The following is a 13,588-nucleotide window of genomic DNA, read 5'->3' on the forward strand; positions in this document are numbered from 1 at the left end:
GGCACTCCATCACTGGAGGTTTTTAAGAAGAGACTAGATAGTCACTTGTCTGAGATGGTATAGGTTCTCCTGCTTGAGCACATGTGGTGGTGGGGGCTGGACTAGAAGACCTCCAAGGTTGCTTCCAGCTCTATTCTATTCTTACATATAAATCAGATGATTCAAATATGCTAATCATCATGCAGATCTTTAGCCAGGCTTCAAAATTGCCACTTGAATATTTGAGTCCTAGCACTATTGGTGTAACAATAACATACTAGCTAATTACAATCTCTAGTATGGAATTGGTTTTCCATTTTTCCTTCTACAAATTCTGGCAAAGCCAAGTATGGGGATTACTGTGAAAGTCTTAAAACCTAGTGCAAAATTTGGGTCCAGTTGGTGATTTAAAACCAATTGAATCCAAATTTTAAAATCCAGAGAATGTTTCCTTTTTCATTTCATTTGGTCATATATGGCCAAATACTGTAGATAAATCCCTCATGCTCTGTCTCTTCTGCATCTATCACCCATCAATAGGCTAATAGAGTTTAGAAAGAAGTTAAAAGAACTGCTCGCCCAGCCATTTCTGACATGTATGGAGTGCCTACCCCCGAAAGCTCATTTTTGTAAAGAAAGGGGCAAAAATATGCCTAGAGGTAGGATGAAAAACATAATTAAATGCTTTACTAGTATAAGCATAATGAAAAGGCAAAAGTAATTAATGCCACATATTATTCAGCAATAAGCTAGAAGTTCCTGTTAGATTTAAACTGGATGTTCTTGGGAGTTTGACAGTTTAATAGATCTAATCTGGACAGAAGGGGATAGACACCCTGACTCCTATTCAGAGAGTTCACACTGATATAATTCTCCTGCACGTGGGCTCCTTCCAATCCACTCTCTTCTGCAACAACACCTTCTGCAGTCTGTGGAGCCAGATTTTCTTGAATCAACTGTTCTCCCTGCAAGCAAGGAGAGGGAAAAGACACCTGTGGTGAAGGAAAGACCACTAAGGCATTCTTCTAAAAGCAAGGATTTTACCTTTCTTCTACGGTGGCACTCAGCTATTGCTCTGTTAGCTTTTGGGGTACATTAAGTGTAGCGTATTGAATTTCAGGGGGAAAGTAAATGGCATAAATGAACTGAGTGCCAACAAAGAACAAAAGAGAAAGGTACTACCGGTAAATAATTTCCGATATCTGAATTCAGTACAGATTCTTACATCTAGTCCACATTCAGAATCCCATTTTGGTTTTAAATTATCCCATTTGATTCATCATTTTATATATTGATATTTTCTAAATTATCATGGGTATTTTTTGACAATATTATTTTTGTTACACATCACCCAAATTCACGTTGGTTGAGTTGGGAAGCCTATAAAGGCCTATATTATTTAATTAATAATTTTCCCTACCTGTAGGATTAGTGTGATGGGAAATAAGATGCACCATGCACCATCACTGAATCATCTGACACCAATCCTGCAGGTAGGGAAAATATTAATTAAATAATATAGGCCTTTATTTTTGATCTTTTAATCTGGCAGATAGTTGGAGTGAATGACAAAGCAAAATTGTAGAGGTTTTTTGTGGCAGCAGGTTGCCATCACATTGCTGAATCATTTTTCTGCCATGAGACTATTAGATATGGCCAAGCTCTGTAAATGTAAGTTAAATGTACATGATCTTTTGAAATTTAGTAGTGCCTGGTTGAAATCATGTAGCTTATTATACAACTATTCACTTTGTGTGAGATGGGCAGCCATATAAATTCATCAAACAAGCAAATAAATTCAGGGGTCAAAAAAACCAAGATGAAATCCATAACCCAAAGTCCTTTTTTATGTGCAGAAAAGGAGTGGGGCTTTCAGCATGGAGTCACTGCTGCCCTCTTTCTTTTTTCGATCCTTTCCTGCAGACCTCCTGGTGGTTACCATTTTACAAGTAAATTTATATAGAATGGAAGTCCATTTTTTTTACATTTGTTGGATAGTATGTGTGGATCGTGTACTGAGCACTGTCGAGACTTAAGGATATCCATTATTGATTATGCACAGAAATAAACTAATTTTGGTGCCCAGTGTGGGCTACAAAATGTGCAAACAACTATGTCTGTTTCCTCATTAGTGCTTTATAACCTTTAACATAAAGGACAGTTATTTCAAAAAGTTATCAACTGGATTTATTTACTTTTAAAAAACTCATTTTGCCCTTTATTTTGGTCAATTAACTTGTACTGTACAAATAGTACCACTTATTGTACAGTCTTTCACATTCATGTGAAAAATATGGAAACTGAATTGTCCTTTTAAAATAATTTACATACATTGTTTGATTTTAGATATTTTTAGAACGTGTATTTTTGTATTTTTGCTTGGTTTAAGTTCTTGAATTTTTCTTTGTAAAGCATGGTTATAAGCAACAATTTTTTATCCTTATGAACATCTTTCAGATTTAATTTCATGTCATTTATTTTTTCTAAGTATAAATGCCATATCTAGAGCATTTCTAGCATCATCTAACCGTCAATGTGCTGATTTAATAGTGATGTGAGTTTTATGTTGTCTCCATAAGGAGTGACTGATGCTAAAACAGGGGTGTCAAACTGCTGGCCCGTGGGCTGGATGCATCACACAGAAACCGTGCCCACCCCATTGCAATGGGGAAAAAGTCGTGATACGTTGCAACATGTCACATGATATTACGAGTTTGACACCCCCGCGCTAAAAGATGCTGTAAACAGTATTTCTCAACCTTGGCCAGTTTAAGTTGTGTAGACCAACTCCTCAAATTCCCTAACCAATATGGAGAATTTTTGGAGCAGAAATCCACACATCTTAAAGTGGCCAAGCTTGAGAAATCTTTCTCTAAATTACTGGTGAGAAAATAACTCCCCATCATGCTGTAGACCAGGAGTGTCCAACCTTGGCAACTTTAACACTTGTAACTTCCAGAATTGGTTGAGGAATTCCCCATGCTCGTTGGGGAATTCTGGGAGTTGAAGTCCACAAATCTTAAAGTTGCCAAGGTTGGACACTCCTGCTTATAGATATAAACCATCTCCAAGCCATTCCTGATAGTCTGCTGACATACCTCAGGGACCAAGTCTTTTTTCTTCATTTTGCTCCTTTCAATGTCTTCCAATTTAATTACCAAGGCTTCTGTCTTGGATATGATGCCACCCACAGAATTCTCCAACTTTAGCACTCGCCGCAGGAGTCTGTTGAGGGGGAGAGAGGGAGGGAGGAAGGTTTTGAAAACCCAGTTTTAAAATAATATCTAGGATAGAAAATAGCAACCAGTCAAGGCGAATCCCTGCAAGTACATTTGCATCTGATTCTGATGCATGCATAGCATCTATCAGGATATGAAGTGTTTCTCTTGGTTACAAGTGTTCCTGAGAGTAGGAATATAACCTCAGCAAGAATTAATGGATCTGGTTTACAATTATAAACAAAAAGAGAGAGAAGAAGCTCCATTCAGGGAATACAAAGCAATTCAAACTATGGAGGAAGCGCTATGTCCTTGTGTGCCTGGAACAAAGGCATGGAAGATCCTGAAATTAGCAGTCTCATGGACAAAGAACAGGGAGAGTAAAAGAGGTCAGCACTGTAAACCCCCAACTTCCTATTTATACTTCATTTCCTCCTATAGGCAGTAGGTTGGGAGGGATAGAACACTGAGGGTTTGAAAAATTGGTACTCATTTTTGTTACCCTCATAATCTCACACCTAACACTTCAAAAACAACTTACCTGTACCATCTTGCTTTATTATGCTCTGCCAATGAAACAGGTTTCATATTTATTAATCAACATTAACAGGTTTGTTGGTCTCTACAGATATTTGTTAGTAAATTTAAACATTTTCTTTCACCATGGGGTCCATGTATTTTACTTGTATATTTTGATATGTATTTGATTATTGGTAAAATCAAATGAAATATTACACACATTTGGAATTCTTCCTCAGAAATTTGGCTGGTTTTGTTCACTTGATTATTCTTTGCCTCTGCAAAACCAAGAGTATTGTCCAAAGTGTTGTCCCTGAAAGATTTCCCCAAATGCTCGATTTCTTCATTCAAAGCAACCTGATGAACAAAATTTAATCAGTTATTTAATCATAATGAGATTTCATTGCAATAATTTAAAATCTTGCAGATATGGATTTATGTATTTTCTTCCGCTGGATTTATCACTGACCTAAGGAGCTCATTTTAATTCTCTGTGCAGCTAACAAATTTATGTCATAGCAATCTTCTACTTGATCCTGAAGCTCCTACCTATAGTGGGGCCTTCTCAATAACTGTGCCAGATCCTGTATAACTATTTGTTGTGCAATAGAACTATCCATAGTTGTCACACGTCCATATGCATTTTCACCCACATTGATCAGAATATATATATTATACACAATATTCCTAATATCAGCATTTAAAAAAACTCCAGTGTCGGAATAACAATGTGTTGATTTTCCATCAGACCATGTTTAAGACCTGTTAAGAGCAAATAATTGGAAAATGAATAAATAACAAGAAAAAGCAAAGGCTAGAAAAACAGAAAGTGTCTGCGGTCCTAAAGCCAAGTCAGCTTATAGAAACAAGCTAGCTGACAATTTTAACCACACGAGCTTGCACATACAGTAATAAAGAAACTAACTGCTTATTTCAGCTTCTTATGCCTATGCAGGTGGGTTCCAAGAGTACAGGACCTGTGGCTGCACACACACACACACACTGCTAATAAAGAAACTAACTTAGGGCAAAAGTAAATGGGGAACTAGGCAAAGGGTGGGGAGAGATGTAAACACGGGTGGGGAAATTCACATGGGTGAATTAGGTGTTCCGTGTAGGGTGTAAACCTTGTGGTCCTTTTCAAATGGGGTTGCAAGGGAGGGACTTGCACTTTGTGCCTCAGGAATAAAATGATGCTTAAATCTATTTTGGGGTGTGCCTACTTGGTAGCCACCCACTCTTGCAAGAACATATTTTTCAATCAACTGCTTGCTGCTTTACTTAATGACTGTGTCAAATTCTTGGAAGCTGAGTGTGTTTCTCACAACAGTAAAATGCCTTCTTGCATGTAATACTAACGTGCACTTTCTCTTATTTCTATTCTTGTCAGGGAGCAGTGTGGTAGAGGTGAAGAATAATTACATATTGGTTTGCATATTGCTTCAGAAAGTATTAATTAGTTAACTTAAAAATGAATTGCACTCAGCTTTCTCCCTTTTGTTACTAAATGCATAAACCCCAAGATAGAGAAATCGTTATATGGCATGAGTCCTACCTGTAAAGTGTTTCTTAATTCAGACCATGGATTATCAGGTCAATACATTAAAGTTGAAACAGTGCCTACAACCCAGATGTCAGGCTCAAAACCAAGAATGACATGTGGAGTTCTTCCAATCTGAGTTCCTCATTGTTTAACACCTATAGAGAAAAAGCCTGCCAAACTGAGGACTCTACTTATCTGGTTCTGCAATATACTCTGTGAACTATTCAAGAGAGACTGCCTTCATCCTCTTTCTCCCACACATGATATCTGGGCCGAGTTGCCTCTTACTCCTGTGGAATATACCCCTCCTCATTATATTCCATCACAGATCACCTTTCCCCTTACTTTCTTCTCCTCCAGATCATTCCGCATTCTCTTCTGCTCTTCCTCATCAAGGATCTGGTTGCCATCTTGATCAAATTTTGAAAAGGCTGCTGTGATTTCATGTTCCGCATGACCCAGCCTGAAGAAGTTGGGTGTAAGGATGTGGAACAGAGAGAAGGGTGAACACAAAATCTGAAAATGTAACACTTAATGCATAAATAACAAGGCTGATACTGAAGTACACTGTTGACTGGTACAATGGTCTAATGAGGGATATTTATGAATTTCACCGGAAAGATGCTTACTCTCTCAAACTGTTTTTAAAGTCTTCATATTCCAGCTCTTTAGTTCCTTTCTGCAAAGCTTTCTGCACATCAGAGATTCGGTCTTTTTTCAGCTTGAGCTTCATCAGTGTCCGGTTATAGCCCTAGAGTTACAAATAATGCATAAGAAAGTGATCTTCACTGTTTCATACTGTTGCCATCACTAGATGCAAGATTAGCAACTACTGGAGCAGGCTGCATGATGACAGAAACCCCAGCTGGGGATTTAATTCACAAGTTCCTTTCTATGGCTTTCACTTGCCCCTACATTTTTTTTCTGAAATTACTTGAATAAGGCATAGTTACAAATATCGGAAAGAAACTGATGCTATGGTCACTTTATATAATTATGTTTGAAAAAAGTGACTTACAAGTAAACCTATAACACAGAGGTTCTCAAACGTGGCCACTTTAAGACTTGTGGACATGGCTGGCTGGGGAATTCTGGGAGTTGCAATCCACAAGTCTTAAAGTGGCCAGGTTTGAGGACCACTGCTATAACATTACAGCATCCCCATGAACCCATGTTCAACATTTGGCTGTTTGGATACTGGCATGTATTTACTATGGTTGCAACCTCTCATGGATATAATCACCATTTGTGACCTTGTCAGCTGGCTTCCAACAAGCAAAGTCAGCTGGAGTTGCTTAATGACTGTGTGATTCACAGAATGGCAGTGATTCATTTATCAATCATGGCAAAAAGGTTGTAAAATCAAGCACGACTTGTAACAGCCGCCTTGCTTAGCAATGGAAGTTCTAGTTCCAGTTGTGATTGTAAGTTAAGGACAGCCTATGGTTCACTTCTCCCTAGCAGTCTGTTTTGATATGGGCCACTGGAATGACTGGACTCTCTGGCTTTCATTATGAGTGCAGGCAAAACACCGGAAAAGCTTTTATCACAAGTTGGGAACCCCCTGAGGGCTGCACTATATATTTGCCGGGGAAATAGAAATTCCCAAAGCATTTCTGGAGGTGCAGGAACATGTGCGTCAAAGTGCTCCATAGCAAACATTCATTCAAAAACAACTTCATTCATAATAGACAAAATAAAATAATGAATGAACTACCTGTTTTAGGATGTCTGATAGCTGCAGTTCATTCTTCTGGTTTGAAAGTTCCTCTTTTACTTCGGAGTAGGTGTCATTTATAATAGCCAGAAACATGTTCTGTAGAAAAGAAAAAAAATACAATGCAGATTATCTTGAAATTAAGAATCCACTCTTCTGAATGGTGCTTTATGAGCAGAAGGGGCAGGGGGATTTGCTCTGTACCTGTGGTTTTTATGTGATTTGAAGAATTGAAACTAACAGTTCAATAATTGATGGGAATTCCAAAACAAATAACAAATAATTCTTTTTTTCTCTGTTCTATTATTTCACTTTTTGAAAACCATGGAAAAGATTTTATATGAAAAACTAGGAATTTCTTTTTATGTTTTTGTTAGAATTATGTTACAGAGAGAGAAATATTTATCAAAGTATCCTACAGTTGAAAGGGGCATTAAAACATTTACATCTGGTGCGTACTGACTTTGCTGAATACACTAAGAATAGAATAGAGCTGGAAGGGAACTTGGAGGTCTTCTAGTCCAGCCCCACCCCCCATTCAAGCAGGAGAACCTGTACCATCTCAGGCAAGTGACTGTCCAGCCTCTTCTTTAAAATCTCCAGTGATGGAGCACCCACGATCTCTGAAGGCAAGCTATTCCACTGGTTAATTGTCCTCACTGTTAGGAACTTCTCTTTAATTCTACATTGCTTTGGTCAGTTTCCAACCATTGTTTCTTGTCCTGCCATCTAGTGCTTTGGAGAATAATTTGACCCCCTCTTCTTTGTGGCAGCTCCTCAAATACTGGAATATTGCTATCATGTCACTCCCATTTCTTCTTTTCTTTAGACTAGCCAAACCCTAGTCCGGCAACTGTTCTTCATATATTTTAGTCTCCAGGCCTTTGATCATTTTAGTTGCTCTTTTGTGAACTTTTTCCAAAGTCTCAACATCTAAGTACTAACAACTAACTATAGGACAGATCAATATTTCCCTCAATGGCTGGCTTACCCTAAAACTGCTTTTACCATTAGTTTTTTTTCCTGCTGTCCATCCAAAATCTACCCTCCTTTAAGTTCATTAAAACAAAATCAACTTACCAATAGCACAAAGAAGACAAAGAAGACATAAGTGACGAAATATATGGGTCCCAAGATTCTGTTGGCATTGTCAATAGCATTATAGTCAAAATCACCAAGAATGATGCGAAATTGTGTGAAGCTATAGAATGAAAAAAGGAATGAGTTTGCAATATAATTTTCAGGAAAAGAGCTTTGCTGAGATGGAAAGATTTAGATCCGCAAAAATATTTCCCCCTCTTCTTTCTGAAATACAGAACTACTGTGTTTCTCGGAAAATAAGACCCACCCAGAAAATAAGCCCTTTTGGGGTGGGCCTAATATAAGCCCTACCCCCAAAATAAGTCCAGGGGTGGTGGGGGTGGCCAGCACAAGAGGGGGTGAGCACGAGGGGGCTGATGGTGTCTGGCAGCAGCCACAGCCTGCTGGCCCCTTGGTGCAGCGCATTTAAGTCTGAGTGCAGAAGCAGAGGCGGGGGGGGGGGAGGCAGGTGATCTGGACATGCTGTGCAGCTGCCTGGCTCATGGGAGGCTTGTGGGAGGCTTGCATGGCAGCACCAGCAGCAGGTGGAGGCAGAGGCATGGGTGGGGGAGGAGGCAGATGATTGTGGCATGGCCGCAGGCAAGCTGAGAGACGGTAGGATGAAATGGGTGACACATCAGGATCGCTTGCCTCCCCCACATGCCTCTGCCTATGAGTGGCTCTGCCGTGCACTTTCGCCCAGAGGGAAACTGGAAGCTTTGTCTGTTTTCAAAAGAAAAGAGTGTGGCAGGCGGAGAGAGACAGCAGGGGAGGCTTGTGCCACCCGGTCCTTCAGCTTTCCCTGCCTGTCCGCACCACTCTCCTCCTTGCCTGAAGGTGCGCTCTGCTGGCACTGCCCTCACCTCCTGAGCGTCTGCCCTGGGAAGCCCTGTAAGCTGTTGCGGACACAGACAAGCAGACGGTGGGAGGGAGCAGGCAGGCAGTTGCAAATGTTTAATGGGTTCATAGTTATATATGGAAACCCAACTCTGAACTACTTACTGTGTTTCCCTGAAAATAAGCCCTAATGGGTCTTTTGATAAAAAAAAATTGTACGACCTGGTCTTATTTTGGGGGAAACATGGTAAGTAGTTGAGAGTTGGATCTCCATATCTCCTCAGCATTTGGTGAACAAACTGAGCCTATTTGGTTTTAATATTCCTTTATGTAACTGGATACTTGATTTCCTTAACAATAGGCCCCAATTTGTGTGATTGGAAGAAAAGTTTCCAACTCCATCTCCTTGAGTACAGGTTCCACACTGGACTGTGTCTTGAGTCTGTTACTGTTTACCTTGATGACCCATGACTGCTGTGCCAAATCTGTTAGAAATCATATTGTGAAGTATGCAGACAACACGGTAGTGGTGGCTCTTATCTGGGATGACAATGAAGATGCTTATAGGGAAGAGATAAAGGTTCTGGTGGACTGGTGCAATAAAAGTAACCTGGTTCTGTTGTTGTTAGTTGCGGAGTCGTGTCTGACCCATTGTGACCCCATGGACAACGTTCCTCCAGGCCTTCCTGTCCTCTACCATCTTCTGGAGTCCATTTAAGCTCACGCCTACTGCTTCAGTGACTCCATCCAGCCACCTCATTCTCTGTTGTCCCCTTTTTCTCTTGCCCTCAACCTTTCCCAGCATTAGGCTCTTCTCCAGTGAGTCCTTCCTTCTCATTAGATGGACAAAGTATTTGAGTTTCAGCTTCAGGATCTGGCCTTCTAAAGAGCAGTCAGGGTTGATCTCCTCTAGGACTGACTGGTTTGATCGCCTTGCAGACCAAGGGACTCGCAGGAGTCTTCTCCAGCACCATAGTTCAAAGGCCTCAATTCTTTGGTGCTCAGCCTTTCTTATGGTCCAGCTTTCACTGCCATACATTGCAACTGGGAAGACCATAGCCTTGACTATACGCACTTTGGTTGGCAGGGTGATGTCTCTGCTTTTTAGTGTGCTGTCTAGATTTGCCATGGCTTTCCTCCCCAGGAGCAAGTGTCTTTTAATTTCTTGGCTGCAGTCCCTGTCTGCGGTGATGTTGGAGCCCAGGAAAATAAAATCTGTCACTACCTCCATTTCTTCCCCATCTATTTGCCAGGAATTGAGAGGGCCAAACAAGTTCTAAATGTTGATAAAACAAAGGAGATCATTGTAGATTTTAGAAAGAGCTGGCATAGTCATCCTCCACTCAGTATCAAGGGTGCAGATGTAGAGGTGGTCAACGGTATTAAGTATCTGGGGGTGCAGACAACTAACAATCTGAAGTGGTCTCTCCACACGTCATCCTTCGTGAAGTGTGCAAACCAGCATCTGTATTTCCTGTGTTGGATGAGGACAGCACATCTTTCTCCTTCTGTACTGGCCACTTTTTACAGAGGCATGATTGAGAGTATTTTAACAAACAGCATCACTGTTTGGTTTAGTGGCAGCAGAGCCTCAGATAGAAAGAAGGTCCATACAGAGAGTGGTAAGAACAGCAAAGAAGATTATAGAGAGCTTGCTTCCCGTTATTCAGGACAATGCTTATAAGTGCTATGTGCTTAGAGCTCAAAGCATTGTTAAAGACCCCACACACCCACTTTATGGTCTGTTTCTGTTGCTCCCCTCTGGGAGGAGGTTTCGAAGAGTTTCCAGCAAGACTACCTGATTCTGTAATAGCTTTGTTCCCTATGCCATCCGTCTGGTAAACTTGCAAGATTTGTTTTTCTCGCCATGTACATGTATACAACTTGCAGTACTATACAATACTAGACTGTGTTGTTTCCCTGTGTCATAGAATATATGTGGGTATATGGGTATATGCAAATTTTTTTGGTCATATTTATGTAGTGTATATTGGAGGTGGTGACCTTTTGAGAGCTGTACGCAATGAAATTTCATTTTAATGTATGCCAATTAGTGTACATTTAAAGTCACAATAAAGTTATTCTATTCTATTCTATTCTATTCTATTCTATTCTATTCTATTCTATTCTATTCTATTCTATTCTATTCTATTCTATTCTACTCTACTCTACTCTACTCTACTCTACTCTACCCTACCCTACCCTACCCTACCCTACCCTACCCTACCCTACCCTACCCTACCCTATATTATCTTATCTTATTGATACTTTTGGTCAGGGGGTGGGAAATAATTTTCTTTTTGTCTTTTTGTCCTGTCTGAGGCCAGAGGTGGTGTCGCTTGAAGAAGCAAGAACATTTCTTACTATCTGGTGGGTTTGGAGTTTGGACGGTTTCAAGGAAGATGAAATCTCTCTTAAGGCTTAAGCCAGGACTCTTTAAACTTGGTCCTTTTATGACTTGTGGACTTCAACTCCCAGAATTCCTCAGCCAGCTGGCTGAGGAATACTGTGAATTGAAGTCCACAAGTCATAAAAGGGCCAAGTTTGAAGACCTCTGACTTAAGGCATTTATTATTTCAGTTTCAATGCTGCTTGACTGCCCAGCCACTCTGGGCAGTTTAGTTAAAAAGTAAAAAAGAAAACAACATATTTCAAACAAAAAGAACAGAGCTGACCAGGATAACCTAACTCCTCATAGGAAATAATCAGTTCAAATTAGAGGTGAGCAGGCCTTTTGAATAATAAATACCTGACTGAGACCCTTGCCATGAAGGTGAAGTAAAAAAGGAAAGGATAAAACGGAAGATACTCACATGCATTTAACAAAGGTGCTGAAGTTTTCCACTTGGGTTCCAAAAAGGAGATAGCCCAGTTGAGCGTAGGCAAAAAAGACAATGAAGAACATAATGGCAAAACCCAGGATGTCCTTGGCACATCGAGCAAGAGTGGAGGACAGCTGAGTCATTGTTTTGTTAAAGCTAATGTATTTGAATATCTGGATGGGAGAGGAAAAGATCCCAATGAAGGACCATAACCAGTGGTGGGATTCAGCCAGTTTGCACCTGTTCGGTAGCTATTTTTTTGTTGCCCAGGCCCAGAATGGACTTCCGGAAGCGGCATCCACACAGAGAACCAGTTGTTCACATATTTGAATTCCACCACTGACCATAATCCACCAACTTTTTAGATTTGAGTAGGAAAAGATGAAGAAAACCAAACAAAGAAAAAACCAAACAAACAAAACCACTCTGAGTTTTAAAAATTCAGTATTCTGCATGCAATGGAATAAGAGACATGTATAAATTGGCTTTCTCAAGTTATTTCACATTTACTATTGTTTTGCAATCCAAAAAAAGGAGAAATGAGTGGAAATACTTTCCCAAGGCCATCTGTTGAATTACTCACCAGCTATGAAATATCTTCCCCCAGGAATTGCATTTGGCCCTGGCACTTTCAAGGAAGAGATCTTTCTCTTCAGACAGAATGTGTGACTAATGACGTTAACTGTTTTTATTTGGTTTTAATTGTCTGGTTATTTTTATTTTAGACTATTGGCCACCTTGAGTTCTCTATGGACAAAATAAAACAGGGTATAAATCAAAACAATAAATACCACCACCATCCCTTTATTGCCAACTTATCATCCTACTGGGTAGAAAATTCTTACTTTTCAAATTGGGATGAGAGATAAAGGATGAATAGTACCTTGATCCAGGCAAAGAACAAGTTCACAGCATTCATGTTGTTGTACTGGGTTTGCCAAAAAGCCAGAAATTCGAAGTCTGCATAGACGCTGGGATTTCTTAGCAGTTGCCCCATCAACCTGTTGACTTCAATGGTACGAAAAATGTGGAATCCAATGGCTAAAACAGAAAGCTGAGAAAAACGTGAGATTCAATCAAAAGAGCAGAGGGTGGGAAAGTATTTCTTTCTCTTCTCCTCTCCACCCTTCCCTTGCCAAAACTCTGCTGAGGTATTCCAATGCACAGGAGCAAAAGTTGAAAAAGCCTAATCACATTCCCATTTTCTACTGTGATATCCTTACTTGGCCTTTATAAATTAACATTGCTATAATTATAACACATAGGGAACTAAGTAAATATCTAATAACTAGTCACCTCAACTAATAAACACTTTCAAGTCTGATCTTTCTTCTCCTATTTTAATTATATGAATTATTACATTGCTTTAATAAGTATTATTATAATCCTATTAGAAGAAATCTCACCAAAATGACCACGATATCCAAAATGTTCCAGATGCTGGTGAAATACTGAAGCCTGTGAATGTGCAGTTCCAAGATTTCTTCCACAATATAATAGAAGATAAAGATGCAGAAGACAATTTCACAAGAGACAATAAAGAAATCCCAAGTGCTGACATATCGGAGGAGTTTCACGGTCCGGATCTGCCATGAGGGAATGGCGCCTCCAGTGGCAGGGAATTCCACCACCAACCTAGGCAACAGAAATGGTGATGTACAAACATAGTAAGGGCTACTATTCTCTCTATATATGCACAATCCTGTTGGATAATCAGCTATTAGATATATAGAAACATTTGAAAGATTGATGTATTTGGAAACTGATCTTTTATTTCTTCCGCAGTCCCTGGGAAATTACAATAATACTGGTATTTTCACTTTTGCAGAAAAGTGAAGAAATCAAAATAAAGAAAAGCCATTTTTGAAATTTA

The 13,588-nt window shown here is 39.8% G+C and overlaps 1 protein-coding gene across 1 annotated transcript in view; it reads right to left on the reverse strand.

Moving 5' to 3' along the window:
* Window positions 1–728: 728 nt before the first annotated feature.
* Window positions 729–13,588, reverse strand: part of PKD2L1 (polycystin 2 like 1, transient receptor potential cation channel) — a gene marked incomplete at both ends in the record, with an annotated part of 42,410 nt that continues 29,550 nt past the window's right edge. Inside the window, 10 exons of the mRNA XM_083364634.1 lie at window positions 729–944; window positions 3,078–3,204; window positions 3,937–4,073; window positions 5,605–5,722; window positions 5,889–6,010; window positions 6,977–7,075; window positions 8,057–8,177; window positions 11,707–11,888; window positions 12,599–12,769; window positions 13,122–13,350. Of these exons, the coding sequence (XP_083220760.1) occupies window positions 729–944; window positions 3,078–3,204; window positions 3,937–4,073; window positions 5,605–5,722; window positions 5,889–6,010; window positions 6,977–7,075; window positions 8,057–8,177; window positions 11,707–11,888; window positions 12,599–12,769; window positions 13,122–13,350 (1,522 nt within the window). The remainder of the gene's footprint in view (window positions 945–3,077; window positions 3,205–3,936; window positions 4,074–5,604; window positions 5,723–5,888; window positions 6,011–6,976; window positions 7,076–8,056; window positions 8,178–11,706; window positions 11,889–12,598; window positions 12,770–13,121; window positions 13,351–13,588) is intronic.

The sequence above is a fragment of the Vipera ursinii genome (genome assembly GCF_947247035.1).
Source record: "Vipera ursinii genome assembly, chromosome: 5".
In the NCBI taxonomy this organism is placed as follows: Eukaryota; Metazoa; Chordata; class Lepidosauria; order Squamata; family Viperidae; genus Vipera; species Vipera ursinii.